Source organism: Pogona vitticeps, chromosome 5 (assembly GCF_051106095.1).
Source record: "Pogona vitticeps strain Pit_001003342236 chromosome 5, PviZW2.1, whole genome shotgun sequence".
Taxonomy (NCBI): Eukaryota; Metazoa; Chordata; class Lepidosauria; order Squamata; family Agamidae; genus Pogona; species Pogona vitticeps.
This window is the reverse complement of record NC_135787.1, coordinates 18,471,427-18,496,716: the sequence shown is the minus strand read 5'-3', so window position 1 is coordinate 18,496,716 and position 25,290 is coordinate 18,471,427. Positions and strand designations below refer to the sequence as shown.

The following is a 25,290-nucleotide window of genomic DNA, read 5'->3' as shown; positions in this document are numbered from 1 at the left end:
ATATACAATACAGAAAAGTTGTGTGAACCCTGTAATTGCCAAGGGAAGCCCTTATTTAGTTCTGGTTTGTTGCTGCTCCTGCGAAGCTGCACAATAGGATTTTAGCAAGCAAGTACTTTTGATAGTCAGTTTTAAAGTGACTGAGTCTGTGGAAAAGAATTGGTCTGGAATTCAAATATTTTGGGTGTATCTGCCTTGTCTATTAGGTGATGTATATATATATCTTTAAACCCTCCACACTTTTTTTCTCCCCAAAATATAGGAAGTGCTACAGTTGGAGAGGCAAATGGGTGGACAGCTCCTGGAAGAACCAAAGGATTTACATTTTAAGGGCAGCACTCATAACCTGCGTTTATCCATTCATGATATCACACATTCCCTCTGGAAGAGCAAACTGCTGGCTAAATACCAGGTATGAACTGATGAGTGCTAGAAGTACCAACTACATCCTAAGTAAGGTTGCAACAGTAAGGACTAGAGATATTCATAGCCATCTATGCTTCTGCCTAGATAGTTAAAAAACAACATGCAATGACTAGGAAGAGGCACGAAGCTTTTCTTGATGCTTTTAGTTTGAAACTAGCACTTTCCACCTTGTTTTGTAGATGTCCAATTTCTATTTGCAATTGTTACCTGCCTTGTTTAATTTTTTTTTATTTTAGCCAAGCATGTAGAATGTATTTCTGTGACAAGAATAATATCCCCCACCCACCCCACTGCATAACACAGAGCTTTAATTTAAATAAATCTTCATGGTAATCAGTAAAAAGTGAAAGCCCAAGGAATGCAGTTAAGGATCCAAAATGAAAGTATTGACAAATATAAGCACTTTGGGGTTTAGGTGGATAAACAGTGAGGTCATAGCCATGAAGTAAAAGCCGTAATAGAGATGACCTGGAGCAGCTTATTTGACACAAAGACTAATACACAACAGAAACTTAAAACTGGCCTTCAGAATGCCTGCTGTGTGGTGCTCTGTACTCTTGGTCTTATTTCATGGCATGGAATCTTGGACTTTGACATGTGCTACAATTTTAAAAAAGGGATGTATTTGGAATATCGATTTATTGCAGGATGTTGAGAACTTCTTGAACAGAGAGGGTGACCAATAAAGAAATACCAAAGCAAACAAATGTTCAGGAAACCATAAAATGTATAAAATGCTGAAAGATAGATTAATGAAAAATAAAACATAGATTGATTTGGGTGCAACATGGAATCACTCTTTAGAGTTACTGCATTCAAAGTCAGAATAGCCACGGTGGGAACACAATGAGGGGAGAAACAAGAACAAATTAAGCACTGCTAATAGCCATCACTGTCTCCATTTCTTGCATTAGAGAATTCATTCAGGTAATTGTGCAGTGCAAATGAGGCTCATGGCCCAATTAGGGGAGCATCCCCATAGGACCACAAGCAACCAAAATATTGTGCAACTTCAGTATTCTTGTTGTGGTGGTTGTTCTTAACCTTCGACAATAGTTAAATTAATGTTATTTGTATGTCATCTTTCTTCCCATAGGGGACCCAAAGCAGCTCACAACAATTAAAATAAATACAAAAATGACAGTTAAAATACCATACAAAGCTATATATTAAAAAACAATTAAGCATTAAACACTAATAGTCACTTAAACCTAGTCATATTCGTGTTATATCTTTCTAGGATTGATGTAAATAAGTTAGCCGTTAAGACTGTTTGTTTTTATTATTGTCACTTCTTCAACAGGAAATCCCCTTTTATCATATCTGGAGTGGATGTCAAAGAAATCTACATTGTACCTTTACCCTTGAAAGATTCAGCCTGAGCACACTGGAATTGGTGTGCAAACTCTGTATACGGCAAGTTGAAGGAGAGGGCCAGATATTCCAGCTCAACTGTTCAGTATCAGAGGTAAGGAGATTCAGATCTCTCCACGCTATTGAGCAAAAGAGAAAGTGGTGCAGTCTCCCCTAACAAGATTTCTGGGTCAGTTCACTTATACAATATTTTCTAATTATTATTATTAAGTACGTAACTGTTGTCCTATTTCCCAAAAATCATGACAAATGATTCAAGAGCCTTGTCTAAGAAAGATGGTAATATACAAGAGAAAATGAGGACATCTCTCCTTAAATTCTTTTACAGTGGTGCCTCGCTTAACGATTGCCTTGTTTAGCGATGTTTTTGCTTAACAATGGTTTTTTTAAAGAATTCTATGCATCATTTAACGATGTTTCCTATGGGCGATTTTTGCTTAGCGATTTTGGGACCATGCTTCGCATAGTGAATGCATTTTTAAGTCCTCTGTTTTGCTTAATGATGTCCGTTTTTTCAATTTTAAAAGTGTCTTAAAATGTTCAAAAATGTTTTAAATGCTTGGAATCATTAGTGCACCTTCTAAAACATGTGCAAACTTAATTTGGCTTTGATCTGACTTTTCGTTAATTTTTGGTGAATTTTTTTCTCCCCCATAGGAAAACATTGAAACCAACTTTTGACAGCTGTCAAAAGTTGGGCTCAATGCATTTCAATAGGGGAGGAAAAAATTCACAAACAAACCGAAAAGTCAGCAACTGTTTTAAATGCTTGGGTTCGTTAGAGCACCTTCTAAATCATGTGCAAACTTAGTTTGGCTTTGTTCTGAGTCTTCGTTAATTTTTTGTGAATTTTTTTCTCCCCCATAGGAAAGCATGGAGCTGTCAAATTTTGACAGCTGTCAAAAGTTGGTGGGGGAAAAAATTCAGCAAAAATTAACGAAATGTCAGATCAAAGCCAAATTAAGTTTGCACCCGTTTTAGAAGGTGCACTAACGATTCCAAGCATTTAAAACAGTTTTTGAACCTTTTAAGACACAATTAAATTTGCAAAAATGGACATCGCAAAACCATTGAAATGCATTGAATAGCCTTCAATGCATTCCAATGGAGGAAACATTGTATCACTTAACGATGTTTCCTATGGGTTTTTTCGCTTAAGGACGGCAATCCGTGCCTATTGGAACAGATTAACTGATTTTCAATGCATCTCTATGGGAAAACGTGTTTCGCTTAACAATGTTTTCCCATAGCGATGTTTTTTTTAACCAATTAACATCGTTAAGCGAGGCACCACTGTATTAAGAAATCGTGAAAGGTATTTCTCACACAGCCTTTTCTAATTTGTTTGTTTTGTTGTTTTTAAAGAAAAGGGTGCTTCCTTAGGAGTAGCACCGTATCTGAAGACACCGGGAAGAAAAGACACTACAGTGGTGCCTCGTATAACGAGTGCACCGTTTAACGACAAATCCGCATACCGATGCGAATTTTGCAGTGGTAAAAGCGATCGCATACTGATGGCCCCTATGGGGACAAATCGCTTTGCGATTTTTCCCATAGGCACCATTTCCCCCCAGCTGGGCGGTGCTTGCCTCCAAGCGCCAGCGGTGGACGCTTCCCTGGAGGTCACTCCGAAGGTAGCGCCACCCAGCTGGGCGGTGCTGCCTTCAAAGCAACCTCCGGGAAAGCGTCCACCGCCGGTGCTCGGAGGCAAGCCCCGCAGCTAGGTGGGGCTTGCTTCTGAGCGCCGCCGGTGGAGGCTGAGGTTGCTCTGAAGGCAGCGCAGCCCAGCTGGGAGGCGCAGCCTTCAGAGCAACCTCCGGGAAAGCGTCCACCGCAGGTGCTCGGAGGCAAGCCCCGCAGCTAGGCGGGGCTTGCTTCCGAGCACCGCCGGTGGAGGCTGAGGTTGCTCTGAAGGTAGCGCAGCCCAGCTGGGAGGCGCAGCCTTCAGAGCAACCTCTGGGAAAGCGTCCACCGCCAGTGCTCGGAGGCAAGCCCTGCCCAGCTGGGGGGAGAAGGTGGCGAAGGTTCAGGGCACCCACGGTGGACGCTTCGCCAGAGGTTGCTCTGAAGCCTGGCTTCAGAGCAACCTCCGGGGTAGCGTCCACCGCGGGGGCTCTGAACCTTCTCCCCCCAGCTGGGCGGCGCAACCTGCGGGGAGGCATCCACAGCCGAAGCAAGTGCCGCCCAGCTGGGGGAAAATGGCCGCCCGCAGCGTTTTCGTGCCTTGCTTATCGAGGCGGCAAAAATGGCAGCCAGATTGGGATTCTTCACTTACCGGTGAGTTTTCCCCCAATAGGAACGCATTAAATGGAGTTTAATGCGTTCCTATGGGTTTTCCCCTCCCGCATAGCGAAGAATCCGTATAGCGACGTTAATCCTGGAATGGATTAACGTCGCTATGGGGGGCACCACTGTATTATATTAGTGTATAATAGCTCCTAATGTGGTTTCCTAATTTACATGGGTCCCCATTGTGTTATACTGTAGTTCATGAAGAACAGTCCAGAGACAGCATAACAGTTCCTTACCATAATATTATTTTGTCTAGAAAATGCTTGTCTGCAGCAACTACAGAGGAATGAGAAGGGCAATACACACTTCATTTTGAGAAATGGATATTTTTTAGTGGTTCATCTATGATGGAAAGTGTGTTCAGTTCTTTTTTTATGGGTTACCTTCCCATAAGGGATCAAGTTAAGAGTGGTGGTATTAGATTTAACTGTCTCCTTGGATGCCTGGTTATCATCAGCGGCATGAAGCATTTTTTTGCCAGCTACAGTTGGTTCGCCAGCTGGAATCACTTCTTGAAGAAGATAGCTTGGCCATTTATCCATGCTCTGGTGACTCCTAGATTAGACTTTTACAATGTGTTGTACATGAGCCTGCCTTTGAACCTACAACACAATTGGGACTACTTGGACAAAACACTTCATGTCAGTTCCTAAGCTAATTCATTTGCTATCCATTTGGTCTCCAGCAAAATTTGTAGAGCGTTTGAAGACCTAATTTACTTAGGATCATGTGCTCCAAATAAATTAGTTCAGATATGGAGGTCATATTGTCAAAAGCGCCCCTACCATTTGAGATAAACCATGCAACAGTTGGGGAAAGCACATTTTTAGTGGTAGACTTCAGAAACTCTTTCTGCAGTAGTTTTCAGCCTTTACCCTTTCTGTGTTGGGCAAAGTCAGCATTTACCAGCCTTTTTAATTTTTTGCTCACCCCACTGCTATTGTTGTTAACAACCCTAGGAATTTCTGCTGACCTGAAGAACAGCATATTAAATTTTGTAAATAAATAGGGACAGTGCTGAGCATCCACCCTGACACAGCTTCCTTGGAAGAAAAAACAATTTAAGTGGGTGCATCTTGTGTGTAGGCAATGGGAAGTATGTGTGACTGATTTAGTCTAAATTAGGATGATACACTGGCCCTGTGATACAGTTCTGGTCCAAAGAAGTGCATGCAAACTGGGACCCAATTTTCCCAGGGATCTTTTAGAGGCTCTCCTAACTGATCCATGTCTCTACCAGTATCTGTGCATATCCAAATACTGGAGGGAAATGTTTCCCCTAGGAATAAGGAAATTCATGGTTACACAATGCCATCAGTTTTGGGGACTTGGTGCTTAGCCTAAGGAAACAGTCATGTCCCCAGAAGGTCTGTTACCCAATAATAATAATAATAATAATAATAATAATAATAATAATAATAATAATAATAATAATAATAATAATAATAATAATAATAATAATAATAATAACAACAACAACAACAACAATAATAATAATAATAACAATAACAACAACAACAACAACAACAACAACCATCATCATCATCATCATCATCATCATCATCATCATCATCATCATCATCATCATCATCATCATCATCATCATCATCATCATCATAAATTGCATTCTGAGTTATGGCAACTTTTTTCCAGGATTTTCTAGGTAGTGAATACTCAAAAGTGGTTTACAATTTCCTCCTTCTAGGGGTGCTCTGGGACTATGTGGGTTGCCGCTGCACAAGATGGCTCTTTTCTCAGGAGGTACAAGAGGGAATTGGACTCTCGGCCTCTGGCTCTGCAGCCAGATAGTTAAACAATCTGTTCTGCTTATATAGTAGGTTATAGTAATTGAGTTTAAAAGAAAGAGGAAAAGGCAAACATTCAAGAACACCAAGTGCAAGCAGTTTGGTCCCACAGTTCAGAGGATAGCTAAGACCAATGCCACAGAGAACAGCTTCAAGGGATATATGTAGAGCTCATTTCAGTGATCATTTCCAGTGATTAAAGTGTGCAGGAGAGATGCTGGGCTTCACTGAGGGGTGAAGCCATCAATCACCGGTGCCACATCAGTGTCTTCCTTAAAAGGCCGCGATCAGTTTGCTTTTCTGTGCTTTTAACTGCCTTGCATCCAGTTTATTTAAACATTTTTAACCACATAATTTTAGATGTAACAGAGGAGATTAAAGCAGGATGTTTCTCCACCTCTTGGATGTCTCTTTTTTTTTTTTTTTTTTTTTTTTGACTGCATCTTATCCATCTTATGGTTAGCACAGAAACATGCAAGTTTTAGTCTGTATTTTGGCCTTTGGACAAATATGATATGATAACCCTAGTCTGAGTTACATTGCAACGTCATGAGAAGCTTGCTTGAAAAAGCTGTGAATCCACTAAACCTTTGCATATTTATATGTGAGAAACTACTCTGAAGGATGAGAATTGTTTTGAGAATTGTGTACAGGATTCACTTCACTTCAGAACAATGGAATTGACCTCTGGACCACACAGGAGCCTAACAAAAACAATGCTAGTGTAAATGTTATCGCTCTGCAATTTTATTTCAAAGTATTTTAAAAGCTGCTATCTCTCCCATGCAGTGCAAGAGCAAATTAAAAAACAGAACAAAACCGAAAAACAGTCAAAATGGAATCTTTAATCTTGCTTTTCATCTCCCATAATTAAGGGCAGACCTTCTTGTCCATGGGGCTGGAGCCGTGAGGCTCCCCATCTTTCATCTCTGCAGCCCATTATGGCATGGTCACCATTTCCTCCCAGAGTTACGCCACCCTTTTTGACTTACAAACAACTTCAGTCAAAAGCTCCACTGACATTAATAAAGAATGATCCCGGTGTCATGGTACCATAGCAACCAGCCAGCAGTTTTCATTCTGCTAGCCATATCTCTGAGCCACACTGCTCCACCCTGCTGACTTTGGATGGTGTTTTTACTTTCCCAGCCCAGCAGGTCTGTGAAGTTCAATAACCGCACAACTCCTGCAAGAACCGAAGGAGCAGCGTTTGAGGGATCAGAGGGAAGGGCAAGCGATCCCTCTGATAAAAGCCATCTGTTTGGTGTGCAGAAGTGCCAGCAGATAAAGAGGAAGGTGGATCAGGCAGGAGAACAAATGAAACAGGGAAGGGAAACTCTCTTTTTGTGAATAAATCACAAAAAGCGGCAGAAAAAAAGAATATATATGATTTGAACTGGGATAAATCCCAGTTTATTTCCCCATTTGGCTGCATTATGAGCTTCCGCACCGAATGGATGGGAGAAATACTGATAATGTTTCTATACCACCAACTGACAAGGTAGATAAATAAATAAGATAGTATAAAATAGCTGGCTGGGATGATATTAGTAAGGAAATTGGGGGGAGAAAGGGGGCTTTCTCTGTTATCACACACACAATAACACCATGCAAAGGCCCTGTCAGAAATATGTCATGAGCGTGTGAAGCTGCCCAAATGTATCTCTGCTCCACAATGTTAGGCTTTAAAAAAAAAGCCATAGTATGTTATGCAAAGTAAACAAACATAATTAAGAACATAGGATTGCACCCAGTGTTGGATTTCTGTTTTTGCCAGAGCTTGAGGAGGAGCGCATGCACACATGCATGTGCCAGAGATTATTGTAGGGGTGGCTTGTAGTCCTGGCACTACTGGAAGTATAACATTGTATTGCTAGGCTGGATAGTATGGGAAGCAATGAAGTTAGCAGTTTTTCAAATGTAGATGATAACAGGACAGCCCTGTTTTAGAGCCAATATATAGAAGAAGCAAACTATCCTTTTGAGGACTCTTATCATTTCAGAACTACATATCTGAAAGCTCTCCCAAAATTTCTTCCCTTCCCATGGAAATCAATCATAACATGTTGCAGACCTCCTCCTGTAATGCAAGTTCCTCTGTCCAAAGAGGTTAGTCGTGTACGTTGACCATGTCAGGATGGCACTGCCCTTCAAGCAAGTGCTTTAGCGTCTAGAACATGCTCTCTCTTTTTTTTTAATGTGAAGTTTTGCTATATTTTAGCCATATTTGCCCCATAAAACGAGGCAGAGACACAAGGAAAAGGTGTTAAACTGGGCTAAAATTCAGTCGATACCTGTGCATTTTCTCAGAAAAAGCAGTGACTCATTTTCACACAACTGCAGTCATTAAAACATTGTTCAGTGACTTATAAGTTACAGCTCCTCTCCTTTTTCATTGTAAAATTGCTACTTATGGATGAACTCCGGCCACTCATGTAGAAAATTAAGTACGGAGACCATTATCATGTCATTGTCAAAAGGACCTCATGATGTTCATCAGTTTAGAACAACAGTACAACAGGGTCTGAATCAAAGTGGGTGGGTTGGTGTTTTTGTGGGTCACTGTTGAAGGGCCTAGAAGTAACAACTGAAAGTTTCTTTATTCTACTTTGTGCACCATTACGGATAGCATCTGCCTGGTTTTGGGGTGTAAAGTTATACATTCAGCTGGGGATACCATAACATTAAAGGCAGATGGCAAAACAAGTATCATAAACAATTATTACAATAAGTGCGGCACTAAATTAATTTCTAATTTAACCTAGCTAAGTAGTAAAAGAGTGGGTATTATCTTTATTGGCACTCTATATCTAGCTTCATCTCCTTATATATAATGGGATCTAATAAAATAGTAAAGAGTGTAAAAGACAGGTGTACTATATTTTTAACTCTCCAATCCATGCATTACAGAGAAATATAAGAGGGGATAACAGAACCACAGTGTATCGGCGAAAGGATTGCACATCAAGGATGTGTAAAATCTGTGCATTTTATTTCTATACACTTTCCCACTTTGCCTCCTCATTAGTGTTGTGTACATTCCACACACACCTGTATGCTGCAGCCTCATCTAGAGCATGGAAACTTTCTTTAAATTATCCCTCTCAAAATCCTCTAACCAACAAAGCCAACATCTTGAGCATTCTGGAAATTGAAGTCCCAAAACTTAACATTTCAAACTCAGTGCCATGTCATCGCATAAAGCAATTGATTTTGTTTTCAAGTGTCCCCGTAGAGGTAGGTTTTTTTTTAAATTATTTATTTATGACTCTATCCATTAAAACAGGAAGGGGCATTTGGATGTAAGCTTGTACCTGTCCAGATGTTTGTTCTTGCATTGAGACTCCCATTATCCCTCACCTTTGACTGTGCTACCTAAGGTAGCCGGGGGGGGGGCAGAGGTTGCTCAGCAGCTGCATTAAAAGAATGAGCTTTCATATCAGGAATTGAGGTAGGAATATTGACAACTCGTCAGTTTCAGAATCCTGATATAGACAACAGGGCTCAAAGTTCATTCCAAGCAAGCTATAGATCACCTTAAACCTTATGCACAACATAGTTGAGTGCCGGCTGTGCACCAGACAGTTATAGGCAAAGCTGTATTTGATATCCTGCTGCCCTTGTCCATTGAAGTAAATTGGTCAGGCCAGACACAGGAGTGGGATTGGCAGTGGAAAAGAGGAAAGACAAGATGAGCATGCAGGTTTTAGATATAGTAAGACCCCCTATATCTGTGGGGGATCAGCTCCAAGATCCCCCATAGATCCTGAAAAATACGGGTTACAACAAACACTATTGTTGGAGTAAGTGTCATACATAAAATGGCCTCTGGCTCCCTCTCATGGCCAATTCTGGTAGTGACATCATGGAAATATATTTATCTAGTGAATGCTATACATAGCATGGTCTCTAGCTTCCACTAGTGGCCGCTAGGTCTCTAGTCACCAGTTCTGATAGCTTCATCGTTTATATATATATATAAACGATAGGGGATTTTTCTTTTAATATTTTAATACTTTCAGACAGTGGATAAGTGAATCAGTGGATACCAATCCCCATGGATAAGGGGGCCCTACTGTAAAAACAAAGAGTAAGTTTCCCCATCTCTGACGAAAGGAACCTTGGAAGTGGCCATTCCCTGCAGAGAACATATGTAAAAAGAGTGTTCTAGTCCTGTCTACCATATTTAATGTAGTTTTTCGGAGTTCGGAAATGTGATGATGTCATCAAGGGTAAAATAACACTATCTGACCATAATTTCTGCTTATGTATAGTTAGGTAAGAAAAGGGCTTATGCAGTGTACAAATCTTGTCTTTTACCCCTCAGCTCCATGGCCCAGTGGTTAAACTGCAGTACTGCACCTAAGACTTTGCTCGTGACCTGAGTTCAATCTCAATGGGTTCATGTAGCTGGCTCAAGTTGACTCAGACTTCTAGCCTTCCAAATTTGGTAAAATGAATGTCCAGCTTGCTGGGTCAGAGGGCAAGTTTTGTTTGTACAGTGATTGCTCTAGCACTATGGAGCAGCATATAAGTCAAAACAACAACAAAACTACAAGGACTCTTGAAAGTCCAGTTCCAAGCTTAGCCTTGTTTTGGCACTGCCATTCTTCCTAACTTGAGATTGGTATTTGCCCAAATTTCAATCCCGTATCCTCTCCCTCTGCCCCTCTCCCCATTTTAGTTTTTCACAATAGTAAGGATCTGATCCTTTTCAGACAGCAGCCACAAAATTAAAAGACGCTTGCTTCTTGGGAGGAAAGTGATGACAAACCTTGACAGCATCCTAAAAAGCAGAGGCATCACCTTGCTAATGAAAGTCCGCATAGTCAAAGCTATGGTTTTTCCTGTAGTGATATATGGGAGTGAGAGCTGGACCATAAAGAAAGCTGACCGCCGAAGAATTGACACTTTTGAATTGTGGTGTTGGAGGAGGCTCTTGAGATTCCCCTGGACTGCAAGGAGAACAAACCTATCAATTCTGAAGGAAATCAACCCTGAGTGCTCACTGGAAGGAGAGATCCTGAAGCTGAGGCTCCAATAGTTTGGCCACCTCATGAGATGAGAAGACTCCTTGGAAAAGACCTTGATGTTAGGAAAGTGTGAAGGCAAGAGGAGAAGGGGACAACAGAGGATGAGATGGTTGGACAATGTCATCGAAGCTACCAGAATGAATTTGACCCAACTCCGGGAGGCAGTGGAAGATAGGAAGGCCTGGCGTGCTCTGGTCCATGGGGTCACGAAGAATCGGACACGACTAAACGACTAAACAACGACAATCCGTTTCAATAAATAATATGAAGCTCAATTATGGTGGTAATTTTTCCCATTCATTGCTCTCATGTGTTTGCCCCTTATGCCTGTCAAATAGTATTTTGAGGGTTCCTCCTTCATGGACACCAGCATCTGGCAGCGAACTGCTTTAAGGCAGTAATATATATTTTCCTCCACAGGTATTCTGTGAGCATAGAGTAGTTATGGGAAAGCTTCACAAATCTCCCTTTGGATTAATTCAGAAATTAAATGAGCTCTTCTAAAATAAGTTGGAAGGTAATTTTGCTAGGCCAAGCCAAGGGCACAGGGGAAAAAATCACTCCATCTGTGGAGTCTTTTTGTCACTTCTAGAAGGAATATAAAAGTTGGTGAGGGCAAAAGGGACCCTCTGGTTCATCTGTGGTAGGCTACCTGTGGCCCTACCTAGATGATATCCCATGAGTAACCCACAGATGGTGCCTTATTCCTTCTTCCTCCACAACATTTTTTCCACTCATTTAACAACAGATTATCCTGGAACTTTGCATCCTGTGGTGTGAGGCAATACATGGTGAGAAAACAATAAGGGGTGGGGGAAAAAACCCTTATCCGCTGTTCTTTGTATCCATCTGATTTCGCAGCCACACCTCTTAAAATCCATTCTAAGGAGTATAATATACACACCTAGTTCTCACCTGTTATGTAACTTGAATTTCGAAAGAGTTGCAAAGGATTGGTAGCAGAAGTCCAAGACCAACACCAGTGACTTTGCACAGAAACTATTTTCACATTTTTGTGTGAAAAAATTGTCACTTCATGGAAAGTGCACAAAACAGTCCAGCTAATCTCTCCAGGAGAAAACCTTTGAAATTTTTCATTCTCGCCTGTGAAAAGTGAAGATTTGCATCTTTCATTAAAAAAAAATTCTCCTCTCTTAGATTCCATTCTTCGGCCAGGTGCTAGAGTGGGTTGTGGTTTCTCAGCTCCAGGGGTTCCTAGATGAGATGGGTTATCTGGATCCATTTCAATCTGGCCTCAGGCTTGGTTATGGGTCAGAGACTGATTTGATTGCCTTGGTGGATAACCTACACTGGGGGGAGTGTGTCCCTATTGGTTCTCATTAGGAGACTGCTGTTACGGTCATCAGGAGAAGCCTTTCTCTTGTTCCAACCACCTTCACATTTGCATTGGGTGGGGACATGGGAGAGAGCCTTCTCTGTGGCTTTTCCCAGAGGAGGCCAGGCTGCTCTTCTGCATGCAGGCAAATAACTTTCTCCTTAGACAAGCATTATCATAATGACAGGTTGCCTAGCTAGGGTTTGTACCTTGCTGCTTTGAAGTATTTTTGGTGTTTGTTTGCTGTCTACTAGTTTGATCCTTTTGGAGACTTAGTGATTTTAGCTTTAAATATTGTCTTTAAATGATGTAAGCTGCCTTGGCTCCTTTTTAAGGAAAAAGCTGGATTAAAAAATATAAATAAGCAAGCAAGCAAGGAGGCAGGCAGGCAGGCAGGCAGGTGACAGACAGACAGACAGACAGACAGACAGACAGACAGACAGACAGATAGATAGATAGATTAGATTAGATTAGATTAGATTAGATTAGATTAGATTAGATTAGATTAGATAGATGATATAGATATAGATATAGATATAGATACAGATAGATAGATAGATAGATAGATAGATAGATAGATAGATAGATAGATAGATAGATAGATAGATAGATAGATAGATAGATAGATAGATAGATAGATAGATAGATAGATAGATAGATAGATAGATAGAGACAGACAGACAGACAGACAGACAGACAGACAGATAGATAGATAGATAGATGATAGATAGATGATAGATAGATAGATAGATAGATAGATAGATAGATAGATAGATAGATAGATAGATAGATAGATAGATAGATAGATAGATAGATAGATAGATAGATAGATAGATAGATAGATAGATAGATAGATAGATAGATAGATAGAACAAATATGATAGAAATTGGGCAGAGTGGGGTAATTTCTTTAGGTAGTAGGATCGATCGATCGATCGATAGATAGATAGATTAGATTAGATTAGATTAGATTAGATTAGATTAGATTAGATTAGATAGATTATATAGATATAGATATAGATACAGATATATAGATAGATAGATATAGACAGACAGATAGATAGATAGATTAGATTAGATTAGATTAGATTAGATGATATAGATATAGATATAGATATAGATATAGATATAGACAGACAGACAGACAGACAGGCAGGCAGGCAGACAGACAGACAGACAGACAGACAGACAGACAGACAGACAGACAGACAGACAGATAGATAGATAGATAGATAGATAGATAGATAGATAGATAGATAGATAGATAGATAGATAGATAGATAGATAGATAGATAGATAGATAGATAGATAGATAGATAGATAGATAAAACAAATATGATAGAATTGGGCAGAGTGAGGTAACGTCTTTAGGTAGCAGGATCAAGTGACAGACTAAGACTCTGGAGACCAGGGTTCAAATCCCCAAATTAGTAAAACCACTCCTTAAATATCTCACTTACTTTGAAATCCCTATTGGAGTTGCTATACTGTAAGTCAGTTCCGACTTGACAGCACATAACTAATTATTATTATTGTATTTTTGTTACTGAAGAAACAGTAAGATGTGCCTATGGAAATTTTTGTCTTGGTCGGCAGAATAACTTGGGTTGGGCTTAGGTCTGAGGCCGCAAAATACTTTGGACTGGCCTTGTTTTATAAAAATAACACTTTCTTTTGTTGTGATAGTGATCTCTGTTTATGTCTCAGGAGCTTGGCAAGTTTTAAAACAATTTCATCTGTGGCAGTGAATCATGCTGAGGTAACTGTGTCATGGATATCAAAGCAGCTAGTTGAAATATAAAGAAATTGACATTTTAAAGCAGATCTCTTTTACTGTTTTAGTAGTTCACAGGCAACATTTACCTCGCTTTTCCAGTTGGCTGATGTGACGGGCAAATTAATTTCCTTTCTTCTGCTGCAGATGTAAGATCCTGGAATGATGTTTTTATTGTTCTCATCTGCTCTAAATGTCACATTGATTTTTCTCTCTCTCATGTATAGGTATACTTAGGATGCTGTGCATATGCTTTAATACAGGTTTAAACAATATGACTGTGCCTTTGATGGTTCCAGAGTCAGCCTTTTCCTTCTGTAAAGACGGGCATGGTTTCCTATCATTTTACTCAATATCCGACACAGTAAGGAAAAGGGTGCTGAGCTGAGTCAAAAACGAGGTAGAGGTCAGATTGTTAGTTCAGCTACTGAGTTGTTTTCTTATCTCGAACATCTGCTTTGATTTCAGTTTCCCCATCTGCAAATCGGGGCAATTATGTTTTGTAAATTGATTCTGAATACTACAGATGAGGCACTTCATGAGAGGGCATCTTTAACATTATTGGACTGCCCAGTGATGTGGATCTGTTATTATTTGCTTTTTGGTTTGTCAATATGGTTTATCCAGTGAATTTGAAATGTCTTTTCCATTATGACTTTTTTTTTCCCTGCAGAAAAGGTTTATTTCTTTCTTTTAAGCTTTTTTTTTTCTTATTGCAGAAACAGGGCTTTGTTTTTCTTTTTTTTTAGGCTGCTTCGAAATGTCTATCACTTTTGGGGGATGTACATGTGTGAGAATCACCTGCAGAGCTTTGCCAGTTTTAAGTGAAGATACATAGCATTTGGGAACATAAAATATTTAGCGTACTAGGCCCTAACATATTTCAGTATGGTTTCTTTTTCATTTTTTTTAAAAAAAGTAAGCAATAGTCATCAAGAAAGTAAGTCAGATAAAGTGCAGTTTCACATGGCTGTTCCATTCATCCTTTTGTGTTTGTTGAAATGTGTTTCCCCATGTCTGTTCTTGTTTTTTTTTTCATTTTAAAGTCTGACATCTGGTATATGTGCCACCTAGGTGTGTGAGTCTTCCTCGAAGACACTGGTACTCAGCTACACCATGGAGTACTAGAAGGGCATTATGATTGAAAGCAGAGCAAGTTCCTCTAACAATGCCAAATGTTGGCTACAACTCAACAAGACATGTTCCTACTTAGCTGAACCACCTGACTACAATGCATTATCAGTAGTGATCAGAGAAGACAACCAGAATCCAGTTTCAGAAAGTCAAACATAACTGATTTGTGTAACTGTAAGAAGCAGCTAGATAGCTGTCCAGAACCAGCTGATTCAAGTCATGCATCTGTGGAATATTAAACTCAATTTAAAGTAATATATAAAGCCTATAAGGTATCAACAATTTGAGAAGGGGTGGGTGCAAAAGGCAGTAACCAGCACAATTCAGTTGTAAACACACACACGACCCTGCATCTTTTTTTGAGTCAGGTCTTGTTATATGGGGGGGCATGGTGGCACTGCGGGCTAAACTGCAGAAGCCTGTGCTGCAGGGTCAGAAGACCAAGCAGTCGTAAGATCGAATCCACGCAACGGAGTGAGCTCCCGTCGCTTGTCCCAGCTCCCGCCAACCTAGCGGTTCGAAAGCATGCAAATGCAAGTAGATAAATAGGGACCACTTCGGTGGGAAGGTAACAGCGTTCCGTGTCTAAGTCTTACTGGCCACGTGACCACAGAAGATTGTCTTCGGACAAAACGTTGGCTCTACGGCTTGGAAACGGGGATGAACACCACCCCCTAGAGTCGAACACGACTGGACGAAAACTGTCAAGGGGAACCTTTACCTTTTACCTTGTTATATTATAATTCTGAGACAACACTGAATTAGTGGGAAAACTTTGTCCAGAACTCTGGAGAGTTCCTGCCAGTTGCAACAGGAGATTAAATGGGTTACCTGGATTAACTTTACATTTCATGACTCTTTATTTAAAAGATCTTAGGTTGATTTTCTATTAAAAATATTCAAAGCAGCTTACAAATATTAAATAGTTACTTTCATATATGTAATTCTTTTACATCGAGTTCTTCTGTTCTCCAGGAGATAGTACTTCATTGCATGGCTTCTCTAGGAGCCCTTTGCCTTCCTATATTAGTAATACTGTTATGTCCTCCACTTCTTTTTGTCTAAAATGCAGGAGCCTACTGGCATTGAGTATCCACTCATGGACCCAGCAAGTACCATCACTACTATCGTAGGACCCAGTGCATTCAGTATTCCCCTCCCAATCCGACAGAAGCTTTGTAGCAGTTTAGATGCTCCTCAGACAAGAGGTCATGATTGGAGGATGCTAGCTCACAAACTAAAATTGGACAGGTAAGTAAATGTATTTGCCAAGTATCCTACGGCATGCTGCAGATCCGTTCACATTGGTTGTATCAATGCATGACATAGTCCTTCTGCAACTTCTGATGTACAAGCACATTTGCTGTAGAGGCTAATTCACCTCAAAGAAGACTGTGCAAAAATTCAGGTGTGAAAATAAAGCTGTTCACATGAACTTCTCATGTTGCAGGCAAAATCCACTCACCAGCATCTCCAACACCCTAAAATCTGAAGATTATGAGCAACACCTTCGGAAAAACACACAGAGAACTCTTCTGAGTGAACACCTTGATAAGACAGGGATCCTGATCAGAGGAGATATATGAGTTTGTTCAACTGAATGCACTTAACAAAATCAAATCCCCTTGAGAACTTTGTACTCAGTGCACAAAGGTCTAATTGACTTGTCGGATATGTGTGTGTTTAAAGCAGGGACTATGTGCATATTACCATTCTTACCATGGATCCATGTTTAGATGAATGGCCTAAGAAGGCCTTAAATCATACCAGGATCTGTGGGATACCAGCAAACTCAATTTTTATTTGGGTTTCACTCTACGTCCCTTGAAATGTGCAACCAAATGTCAAATGTTGTTCTTCCTGTTCAGTATCGAGATTATGGGATGGTAGTCTAGTACAGCTGGAACACACTAGTCATGTACTTTGAAGAAGCAGAATGTGGGATTAGTTGAATGGCAGGTTTTCTTAACAACAGCCACTATACTTTGGCAGAAAAGAAACAAAACAAAATGAAACAATAACTCTTAATAAATCATAATCATGTGCCATAAAGTTGATTCTGACTTACAACGACCCTTGTCGTTGGTTTTCCCAGCAGAGAGTACTCAGAAGTAGTTTACCATCCCCTTCTTCTGGAGACATCCTGGGACTGTGCAACTTGCCCAAAGCCACACAGGCTGGGTCTTCTCCCAGGAGGCACAGTGGGGAATCGAACCTCCAAGCTCTGGCTTCACAGCCAGATACCTAAACCACTGAACTCTCCAGCACAGCTGAAGTCATTACCAAGTGTAAAATCTTACAGTGATTGTGTCAACACTGCTATTGTTATCTATTGCCCAGTGTTCATTTACTAACAAACCATTATCACTTTGCATAGAACAAGGTTTCAAAGAGAAAGAAACCCACTTAAAAGGACAACTCAGTTCTGGGGTCATAAGTCATTGCCAAGTGTAAAATGCCACACTGACTCACATGATTTGTGACTTGTATTTATTACACTAATTTTATTTATTTACTTCCTTATTTAATCATTTATTCATTCGTTTGTTTGTTTGTTTGTTTATACCCCGCCCATCTAGACCAAAGTCTACTCTGGGCAGCTAACAATACAGTGGGGTCTTGACTTGAGAACTTAATCCGTATTGGAAGGCAGTTCTCAAGTCAAAAAGTTCTCAGGTCAAATCTGCATTTCCCATAGGAATGCATTGAGAACCATTTGATCCGTATCTGCTCTTTTCCGTCCATAGAAACTAATGGGAAGCTGCTATTCCGCCTTCGACCACTAGAGGGGGATATTTTGTTTCTTTTTTTCTTAGGTCAAGAAAGGTTCAGGGAAGGCAGGGAAAATACAGTCCAGGCAGTTCAGTACCAGGCAGTCTGAAGACTGTCTCCCAATCCAAGTATGTAAGTCAAGTCAAAATTTTCCTATGAGAGCAGTTCGTAAGTCAAAATGTTCGTAACTCGAGCCGTTCTTAAGTCAAGACCCCACTGTAATAGATAAAATGAAAACAATATAATAAAATAAAAAAACAACAGTAATAGTATAGTTCAGGATAGGAAAAATATTCAAGTGATGACAGGAGGGAAAGCCTGGCTAAAGAACCAGATCTTATGTTTGTTCTTAAAAACACCCAGCGAGGGAGCCAGACAGATCTCTGTGGGCAGACTGTTCCAAAGTCAAGGGGCCACTGTTGAGAAGGTTCGGTTTCTTGTTCTTTCTCTCTGGGCCTTCCTCAGCGTTACGCCCCTCAGCCGCCCTTCCTCACTAGAACAAGTGACTTGGGTATATCTAGGTGGGAGGAGGTGTTCCACTAGATATCGAGGTCCTAAACCATTTAGGGCTTTATATGTCATCATTAACACTTTAAAAACAATTCAGAAATGAACGGGCAGCCAATGCAAGGTCAGGAGGTGATTGGGAGCAGTGGCCATGATCTTAGTTTTTTTAATGTTGAGCTTCAGACCATTTTTGCACTCTCCTCTTTCACCCTCATTACGAGGTTCTTTAATTCCTCCTCACTTTCTGACGACAGAGTGGTATCATCTGCATATCGGAAGCTGTTGATATTTCTTCCGGCAATCTTAATTCAGCCTTGGGATTTATCCAGTCCTGCCTTTCGCATGATGTATTCTGCATATAAGTTAAATAAGCAAGGGGACAATATACAGCCCTGTCGTACTCCTTTCCCAATTTTGAACCAATCAGTTGTTCCATATTCAGTTCTAACTGTTGCTTCCTGTCCCACATATAGATTTTTCAGGAGATAGATAAGGTGGTTAGGCACTCCCATTGCTTTAAGAACTTGCCATAGTTTGTTGTGGTCTAAACAGTCAAAGGCTTTTGTGTAGTCAGTGAAGCAGAAGTAGATGTTTATCTGGAACTCTCTGGCTTTCTCCATAATCCAACGCATGTTAGCAATTTGGTCTCTAGTTCCTCTGCCCCTTCAAAATCTAACTTGTACTTCTGGGAGTTCTCGGTCCACATACTGCATCACCTTGCTAGCATGTGAAATGAGTGCAGTTGCACACTAGTTGGAGCATTCTTTGGCACTGCCATTCTTTGGGACTGGGATGCAGACTGATCTTTTCCAGTCCTCCAACCACTGCTGAGTTTTCCATACTTGCTGACATATTGAGTGTAGCACCTTAACAGCTTAATCTTTTAAGATTTTAAATAGTTCAACTGGAATGCCATAACCTCCACTGGCCTTGTTATTAGCTCTACTTTCTAAAGCCCACTTGACTTCACTCTGCAGGATGTCTGGCTCAAGGTCAGCAACCAGACTATCTGGATTGTCTGGGACATCCAGATCTTTCTGGTATAATTCCTCTGTGTCTTCTGCTTCTGTGAGGTCCCTGCCATTTTTGCCCTTTATCATGTCCATCTTTGCACAAAATGTTCCTTTAAAATCTCCAATTTTCTTGAACAGATCTCAGGTTTTTCCCTTTCTATTATTTTCCTCTATTTCTTTGCACTGTTCATTTAAGAAGGCCCTCTTTTCTCTCCTTGCCATTCTTTGGAAGAAGTCTGCATTCAATTTTCTGTAACTTTCCCTATCTCCCTTGCATTGTGTTTCCCTTCTCTTCTCTGGTATTTGTAAGGCCGCATTGGACAACCACTTTGCTTTCCTGCATTTCCTTTTCTTTTGGATGGTTTTTGCCCTCCTGGAGAGACCCATTAATTATTGCCGTGGCCCGTTCAGTTGTTATAGGCCTGGTTGCTTTGATTAGGCAGGCCGGGCAAGGGTCAAAGGAGGAGGTGTTGGCACAACAGCGGTCAAGCGCTTTGTCCACCATATCTGGCGTCACAGGCTGAAATAGATCAAGCCTCATTGGGCGAGGCAGAGCACTGGACGTCTCTGCTCGATCTACTGTGTTCAAAAAAGGAGAGAGCTCCACTTTAGATTTTAAAAATGCTGCATATTTATCAGGTGAATAGGGAATCCTATCACTTATGCCAACTCCGGATAGATCGTGGACTATACAGAAAAGTTCTGCCTTCTGATTTGAAGCTTCGCTTATCCGGACAGCGAAGTGAGCTCGACTGGCAGTCCTCACCTTAGTAAGGTAATGGTTAGTTGCGGTCAGGAAAGCTCCTGACAGCTTTCTGATTATATTCTGTTGGGTTCCGTCTCGAATTGTACTCTAGCTTTCTTCTGTTTTGCTTCATAGCTCACAGCTCCTGGTTAAACCAGGGCAGTGGATGAGCTCCGCAACAGAGAGGGCATTTAGGAGCGATCATGTCAACAGCCCTGGTGGCGGCAGCAAGCCAGCCATCAACCAGATCCTCAACAGGAGAACCAGTCAGATCATCCAGGATCCCTCTCATGGATTCCTGGAATCCTGCAGGATGCAGAAGGCGGACCATTAAAATAGGTCTTTGCTCCCTGCAGGGAGGGAGAGCCACTGAGAGGTTACATTTTATTAGTTGGTGATCAGACAATGACAAGGGAACTTACACAAGGTCAGTTACCATCAGACCACACTCACTCCGCTTAGTGGAGAACATGAGGTCTAGCATGTGACCACCCACTGACGGTTGGTCACAGTACCAGAACAGTGAGCCTTCAAAGTTCTGTTCACCATTGTTCTGAAGTGAGCAGGAACTGTGTCGTTGCCATACTTCCCTCTACCTGTAATCACAAGGATGTTCAAAGGACCCCCACTAAGGGGGTCCTTCCGCTACATGTCAAGCAAAAGAAAAAGAAAAGACCAAAACATATACCAAATTAATAAAAGTAAACAATGCAGTGGTAACAAGATTAACAAAATTAATCCAAACCATGACATAAAAATACACATTTAAATTAAAGGTGCAGGAAACCGTAAAATAGGCCAATGACTGCTTATAATCATTGTGGCCAAAAGCCGGCCCCATGTTGTGTTCGCTCGACTTCCAGATTTTAAGGGCCACTCCGTTGTCGCGGCTGACTAATCAACCATTGTTGTTTTATCCTTCTGCATCCACTCCTGCTCATGGGACTGTGTGTAAATGACTGCCATGTAGTCTCACTCTTACATCTGAGGGAGTGGATTTTGATCTATGAAAGCTCACATTAAAATATAGCAATTTGTCTTTAAAGTGCCATCGTGTTTTTGTTTCTTATGTCTTGATTTTGTTTCTTGTCTGATACCCATGCACTGACTAACCAGTTTAAAAACTGTCCCTTTGCAGGTACCTCAATTATTTTGCTACAAAGTCAAGCCCAACTGGTGTGATCTTAGACCTTTGGGAAGCCCAGAATTTCCCTGATGGCAACCTGAGCATGCTGGCCACAGTTCTGGAAGAGATGGGAAGGCACGAGACCGTGGTTTCATTGGCAGCAGAAGGAAAGTATTGAGAAAGCGACCTTTAAATCAGAAGGAAGGAATGTTAACCATGTCAGCTGTAACTAACTCAAACCGAGCACCCCACACCAATGTGTTTCAGAACAAGAGGCATTCCAGAGGGAAAAACAAAACAAGAAATCCTGACTTTTCACATGCATATTCTCCTTGTACATTATCACAGGATTTGAAAGAAATCATGCAGAATTGTTACCTTGATAATATAATTCAATTCAATCCAATCCCTCTCAGCTTGGCTGTACACTGCTTGGTACAGGATTTTACAGTTTCCTAGGAAACGCTTTTTATTGCTATCCAGATATATGGATAAACTTTCTTAACAATCCCAGTTTCTACGAATGTTGTTTACATCAAATCCTGGGCAGCAGGATGAAAATGACTGTCCATGGCTCTCTTTTTAATACATTTTTCTTCTCCTCCTTTTGTTGAAAGCCATTCTAGACCAAGCCGTAGACAAAGCAGGGTTGTGGCTATTTTTGAGATAAATCAGTTCCCAACACCCCTTTCAGACACATTTCATGCTTGCAAATCTGTCCATCACATGTCTAAGAGTAACCCATAAAATGATACAGCTTTCTAGAAAGAGTGGTTAAGACAGAGTTTTACACTCACGCATCTGGCAAGGAGATCATGTCGAGGCTGAACAGGAATGCATATCCTTGCTCCCTCCCTTTCCCAGGGATGCCTGTATCCTGTATCCCTTGGTGATTTGAATTACAGGGATTTTTTTTCCAGCTCACAAAATACCCTGCCCTGTATCATCTCTCCCTCCCCACCCCTCTCTCACTTGCTCAATCTCTCACTCTCTCTGTGTGTGATGCAAAATTTGGTGTGGTTTGCAGGAGGATAACCCTACCAAAAAGAAAATAATAATTTGCTTGTATGATTATTTTCTGAATAGTACCTAGTGTAAGGAATATTATATTTCTCATCATTCTTATTAGTATTATTATTTTTGCTTACGAAGTTTATCTGCAGCATAATCATTTGTGCAATGGCAGCACCCACCCAGGAAGGTGTTTGTGACATCTAATACTCTCTAAAGAAAAGGTTTTCTCCTCCTCTCTTTTCTGTTCTAGCTTTGGGCCTTATCTTAAAACCAATCCCAGTGAGCTAATGGATAGTTTGCTATCAAGTACAGTAGGACCTCCATATTCTTGGGGGATTGGTTTCAACCCCCCCAAGACATTAAAAAGCATGGAAGGTATCAAATACATATCACAGCAACAACAGTTATTTAAAGAAGGAAAATCACGTCCTGCCTTCTTGAGGTTCAGCTGCTCCTACAAGTCCTGTCCTTGCCATGAGCTTGGCTATGCAGACAAACCCTCCCACACCAAGGTGGTGGCGGCAACTCCCTTTTCCCTGAGCCCAGACAACAAAGAAGACTCACTTTTTCCATGTGTGCCCACATATGCCCTCCTGTCCAAAATCTGCTGGGGGGGGCAGCCAGTCCAGATCAACTGGGGGAAGGAGGAGAATGGATGGTGAGGGGAGGCAAGCAGGTGATGGAGGGAGAGGAAGTGCAAGAGCCAGTTGGATCCTTGTCTTCTTCTCTAGCCTCCCCCCCCCCACGCATTGGAGCGCCATACTTCTGCCCGGGAAACACAGACCCACCCCTGAAGCTGCTTTCACCACCCCTTTAGACCCAATCTCTCTAGTTTCTGATGTGATCGTGGCCTTTTCTGTCAGCAGAAGCTGGGGTTGGAGCATCCATGCCTAACCCATCTGGTCCAGGCCTTCTGAAAATGGATACCCAAGAGTTGACCAGTCACCCGTGGTTAAGGGAAATGACAGGTATTGATCCATCAGATACGGGGGTCCTACTGTACCAGACATTTCTCATCACAAGATTGCCTTCAAAGAGAATAATGTCTTTGTATTGATAAGGAAGCACAGTATTTCTGACTATTTCAAACAAACAGAATGTTTCACTGAAAGAAACCCTTGTCTGTTAATCTATCCCAATTTTTTTTAGATGTGTCCTCCTAGTGGTTTTGATGTTGGCTTCCCATTCCATGTGTCTATAGCACCGTCACAGCTTCATGCCAGTCAATGGGGCTCAGATTGATTTGCCCTATGTCGGTGTTACCAAACCACAAAATCTTGTGTGCATCACTGCTTTAAAAGAATAGCAGTAAAAAACTAAATTCTGTTAAAAGTATTTCTCTTTGGTATTAGTCCAAAGACGCTTACACATTAAACAGTGCTTTTTGGAAGTAGTTGCATGCTTCCAGGCTGAAAGACGTGGTAGTTTGACTTGTTATTTCTCACTACAGAGACAAGTGTATCAGTGCACTTCTGAGCTTAAAGTTGGGCTTCAAGATGTTTGCTTGAGTTGTATCCCTTTTTGCATATGTGGTGTCTTGGCATCTGAAGGCAGAGCTATGGATTAATTGTCAGCATCCACTATGGGTTTGAGGATAAAACAAGCGAACATTGCAGGATCTGTATTTGGGCAGAAGTGGGCCATCTGACCAATGAAACAGGTCACGATGCACCAGTTGGGGCTTGTGAACGAAGCTGCCTTTGTTTAATGAAACAAAATAAAACATGGCATCCTACTTTGTTTTTGTTTCCAATCTTATTTCATTTTCTCTCTCATGTTCAAATAGTTTTCCCACCATTGCTGCTTGCTTACAGCTTCTGCCTGTGAAGAATGTGCATGTGTGTATATATATATATCATCTTCAATATGCATTTTTAGTAGGATTTTATTTTCCTGAAAGTTCTTGAGTCTGCGTTTCTAAAGGTAACTGTGAAAATGCCATTGGTTAACAGCGAAGGTGCATATTGTTTGACCTTTTCCCCACTTTGACATTTCCACAGCCTTTTATTTTCTACCTGCTGATTGTGTTTTTATTAAACACTGAGGAGTATTCATAAAGCATTCTGTGTCAGAGAAGGAGCTGGCTATCAGCCTGTGAACAACCGAAAGTGAAGGATAGGTTTTGATTGGGTTGATGATGGACACACAGCATTTTTTCCAAAATGTGCCCAAGCTTTAGTTTGGAATGTTCTAGTTAAAGTTTAGTCTGGAATGCTCTAGCTAAACTTTGTGAGTGTTTTTGAGTCCAGCACTGACACCTTCTTGACCAAATTATTATTGCTTTGTATCCAGAGACAGATTCTGTTTGAATTTTGAATAATCAGACCCATTAGAACATCAGTAGAAGTGGGGCTCCCTTTAGAAGTGAAAGGGATGTTAGTCATTTTTCCATATCTCCATGTGTTTCACAATGAACAACTTTCAGGGTCATTTGTAAGTCTGATTGCTCAGGCATGGAGATTTCAAGGAACTTTTTGTCTGGAGGGAAACATTGTAGCAACAGGATATACTAATTTGTAGCAACAGGATATCCTAATTGCCCTGACCGTGTTATTTGACATTTAGGTTGGGAAACCATTGGATTCAGATGATCTTCCTCTTTGTTCTCCTTTTCAGACTTCTCATAAATTCAGTTGTGGATCAATTCATCTATCATTCCTCTATAGCTCTTTAAAAATAGTTGTATAGCTTCATCTATTATACAAATCAGGACAGACACTGCAAATATGATGCAGAAACCTAGGAGTGACACTGAAGATGTATGCAGCCCATAGTCTCCCTTACTTTGGAGGGTCTCACCTGGCAGGACAAAGAGAGGATTCAAACCAACAAGTTCAGCCATTTCTCTTGGAAAAGTTAGCACATAACTCCAAAATACCTAGCCAATCCAGCCTCTTCCCTGATCCTGCATTTATGTGGTGCTGAGATAGATCCTGATC

The 25,290-nt window shown here is 40.9% G+C and overlaps 1 protein-coding gene across 4 annotated transcripts in view; it reads left to right on the top strand.

The window, feature by feature from the left end:
* The window catches only part of UNC5C (unc-5 netrin receptor C), a 413,186-nt gene extending 389,100 nt beyond the window's left edge, over positions 1-24,086 (top strand). For all 4 annotated transcript variants that reach the window (XM_078394597.1, XM_078394596.1, XM_020798665.3 and 1 more), the window contains 4 exons: positions 263-412; positions 1,730-1,894; positions 16,247-16,425; positions 21,350-24,086. In XM_078394597.1, the coding sequence (XP_078250723.1) occupies positions 263-412; positions 1,730-1,894; positions 16,247-16,425; positions 21,350-21,515 (660 nt within the window). In that variant the 3' untranslated portion in view covers positions 21,516-24,086. The remainder of the gene's footprint in view (positions 1-262; positions 413-1,729; positions 1,895-16,246; positions 16,426-21,349) is intronic.
* The last annotated feature ends 1,204 nt before the right edge of the window (positions 24,087-25,290 follow it).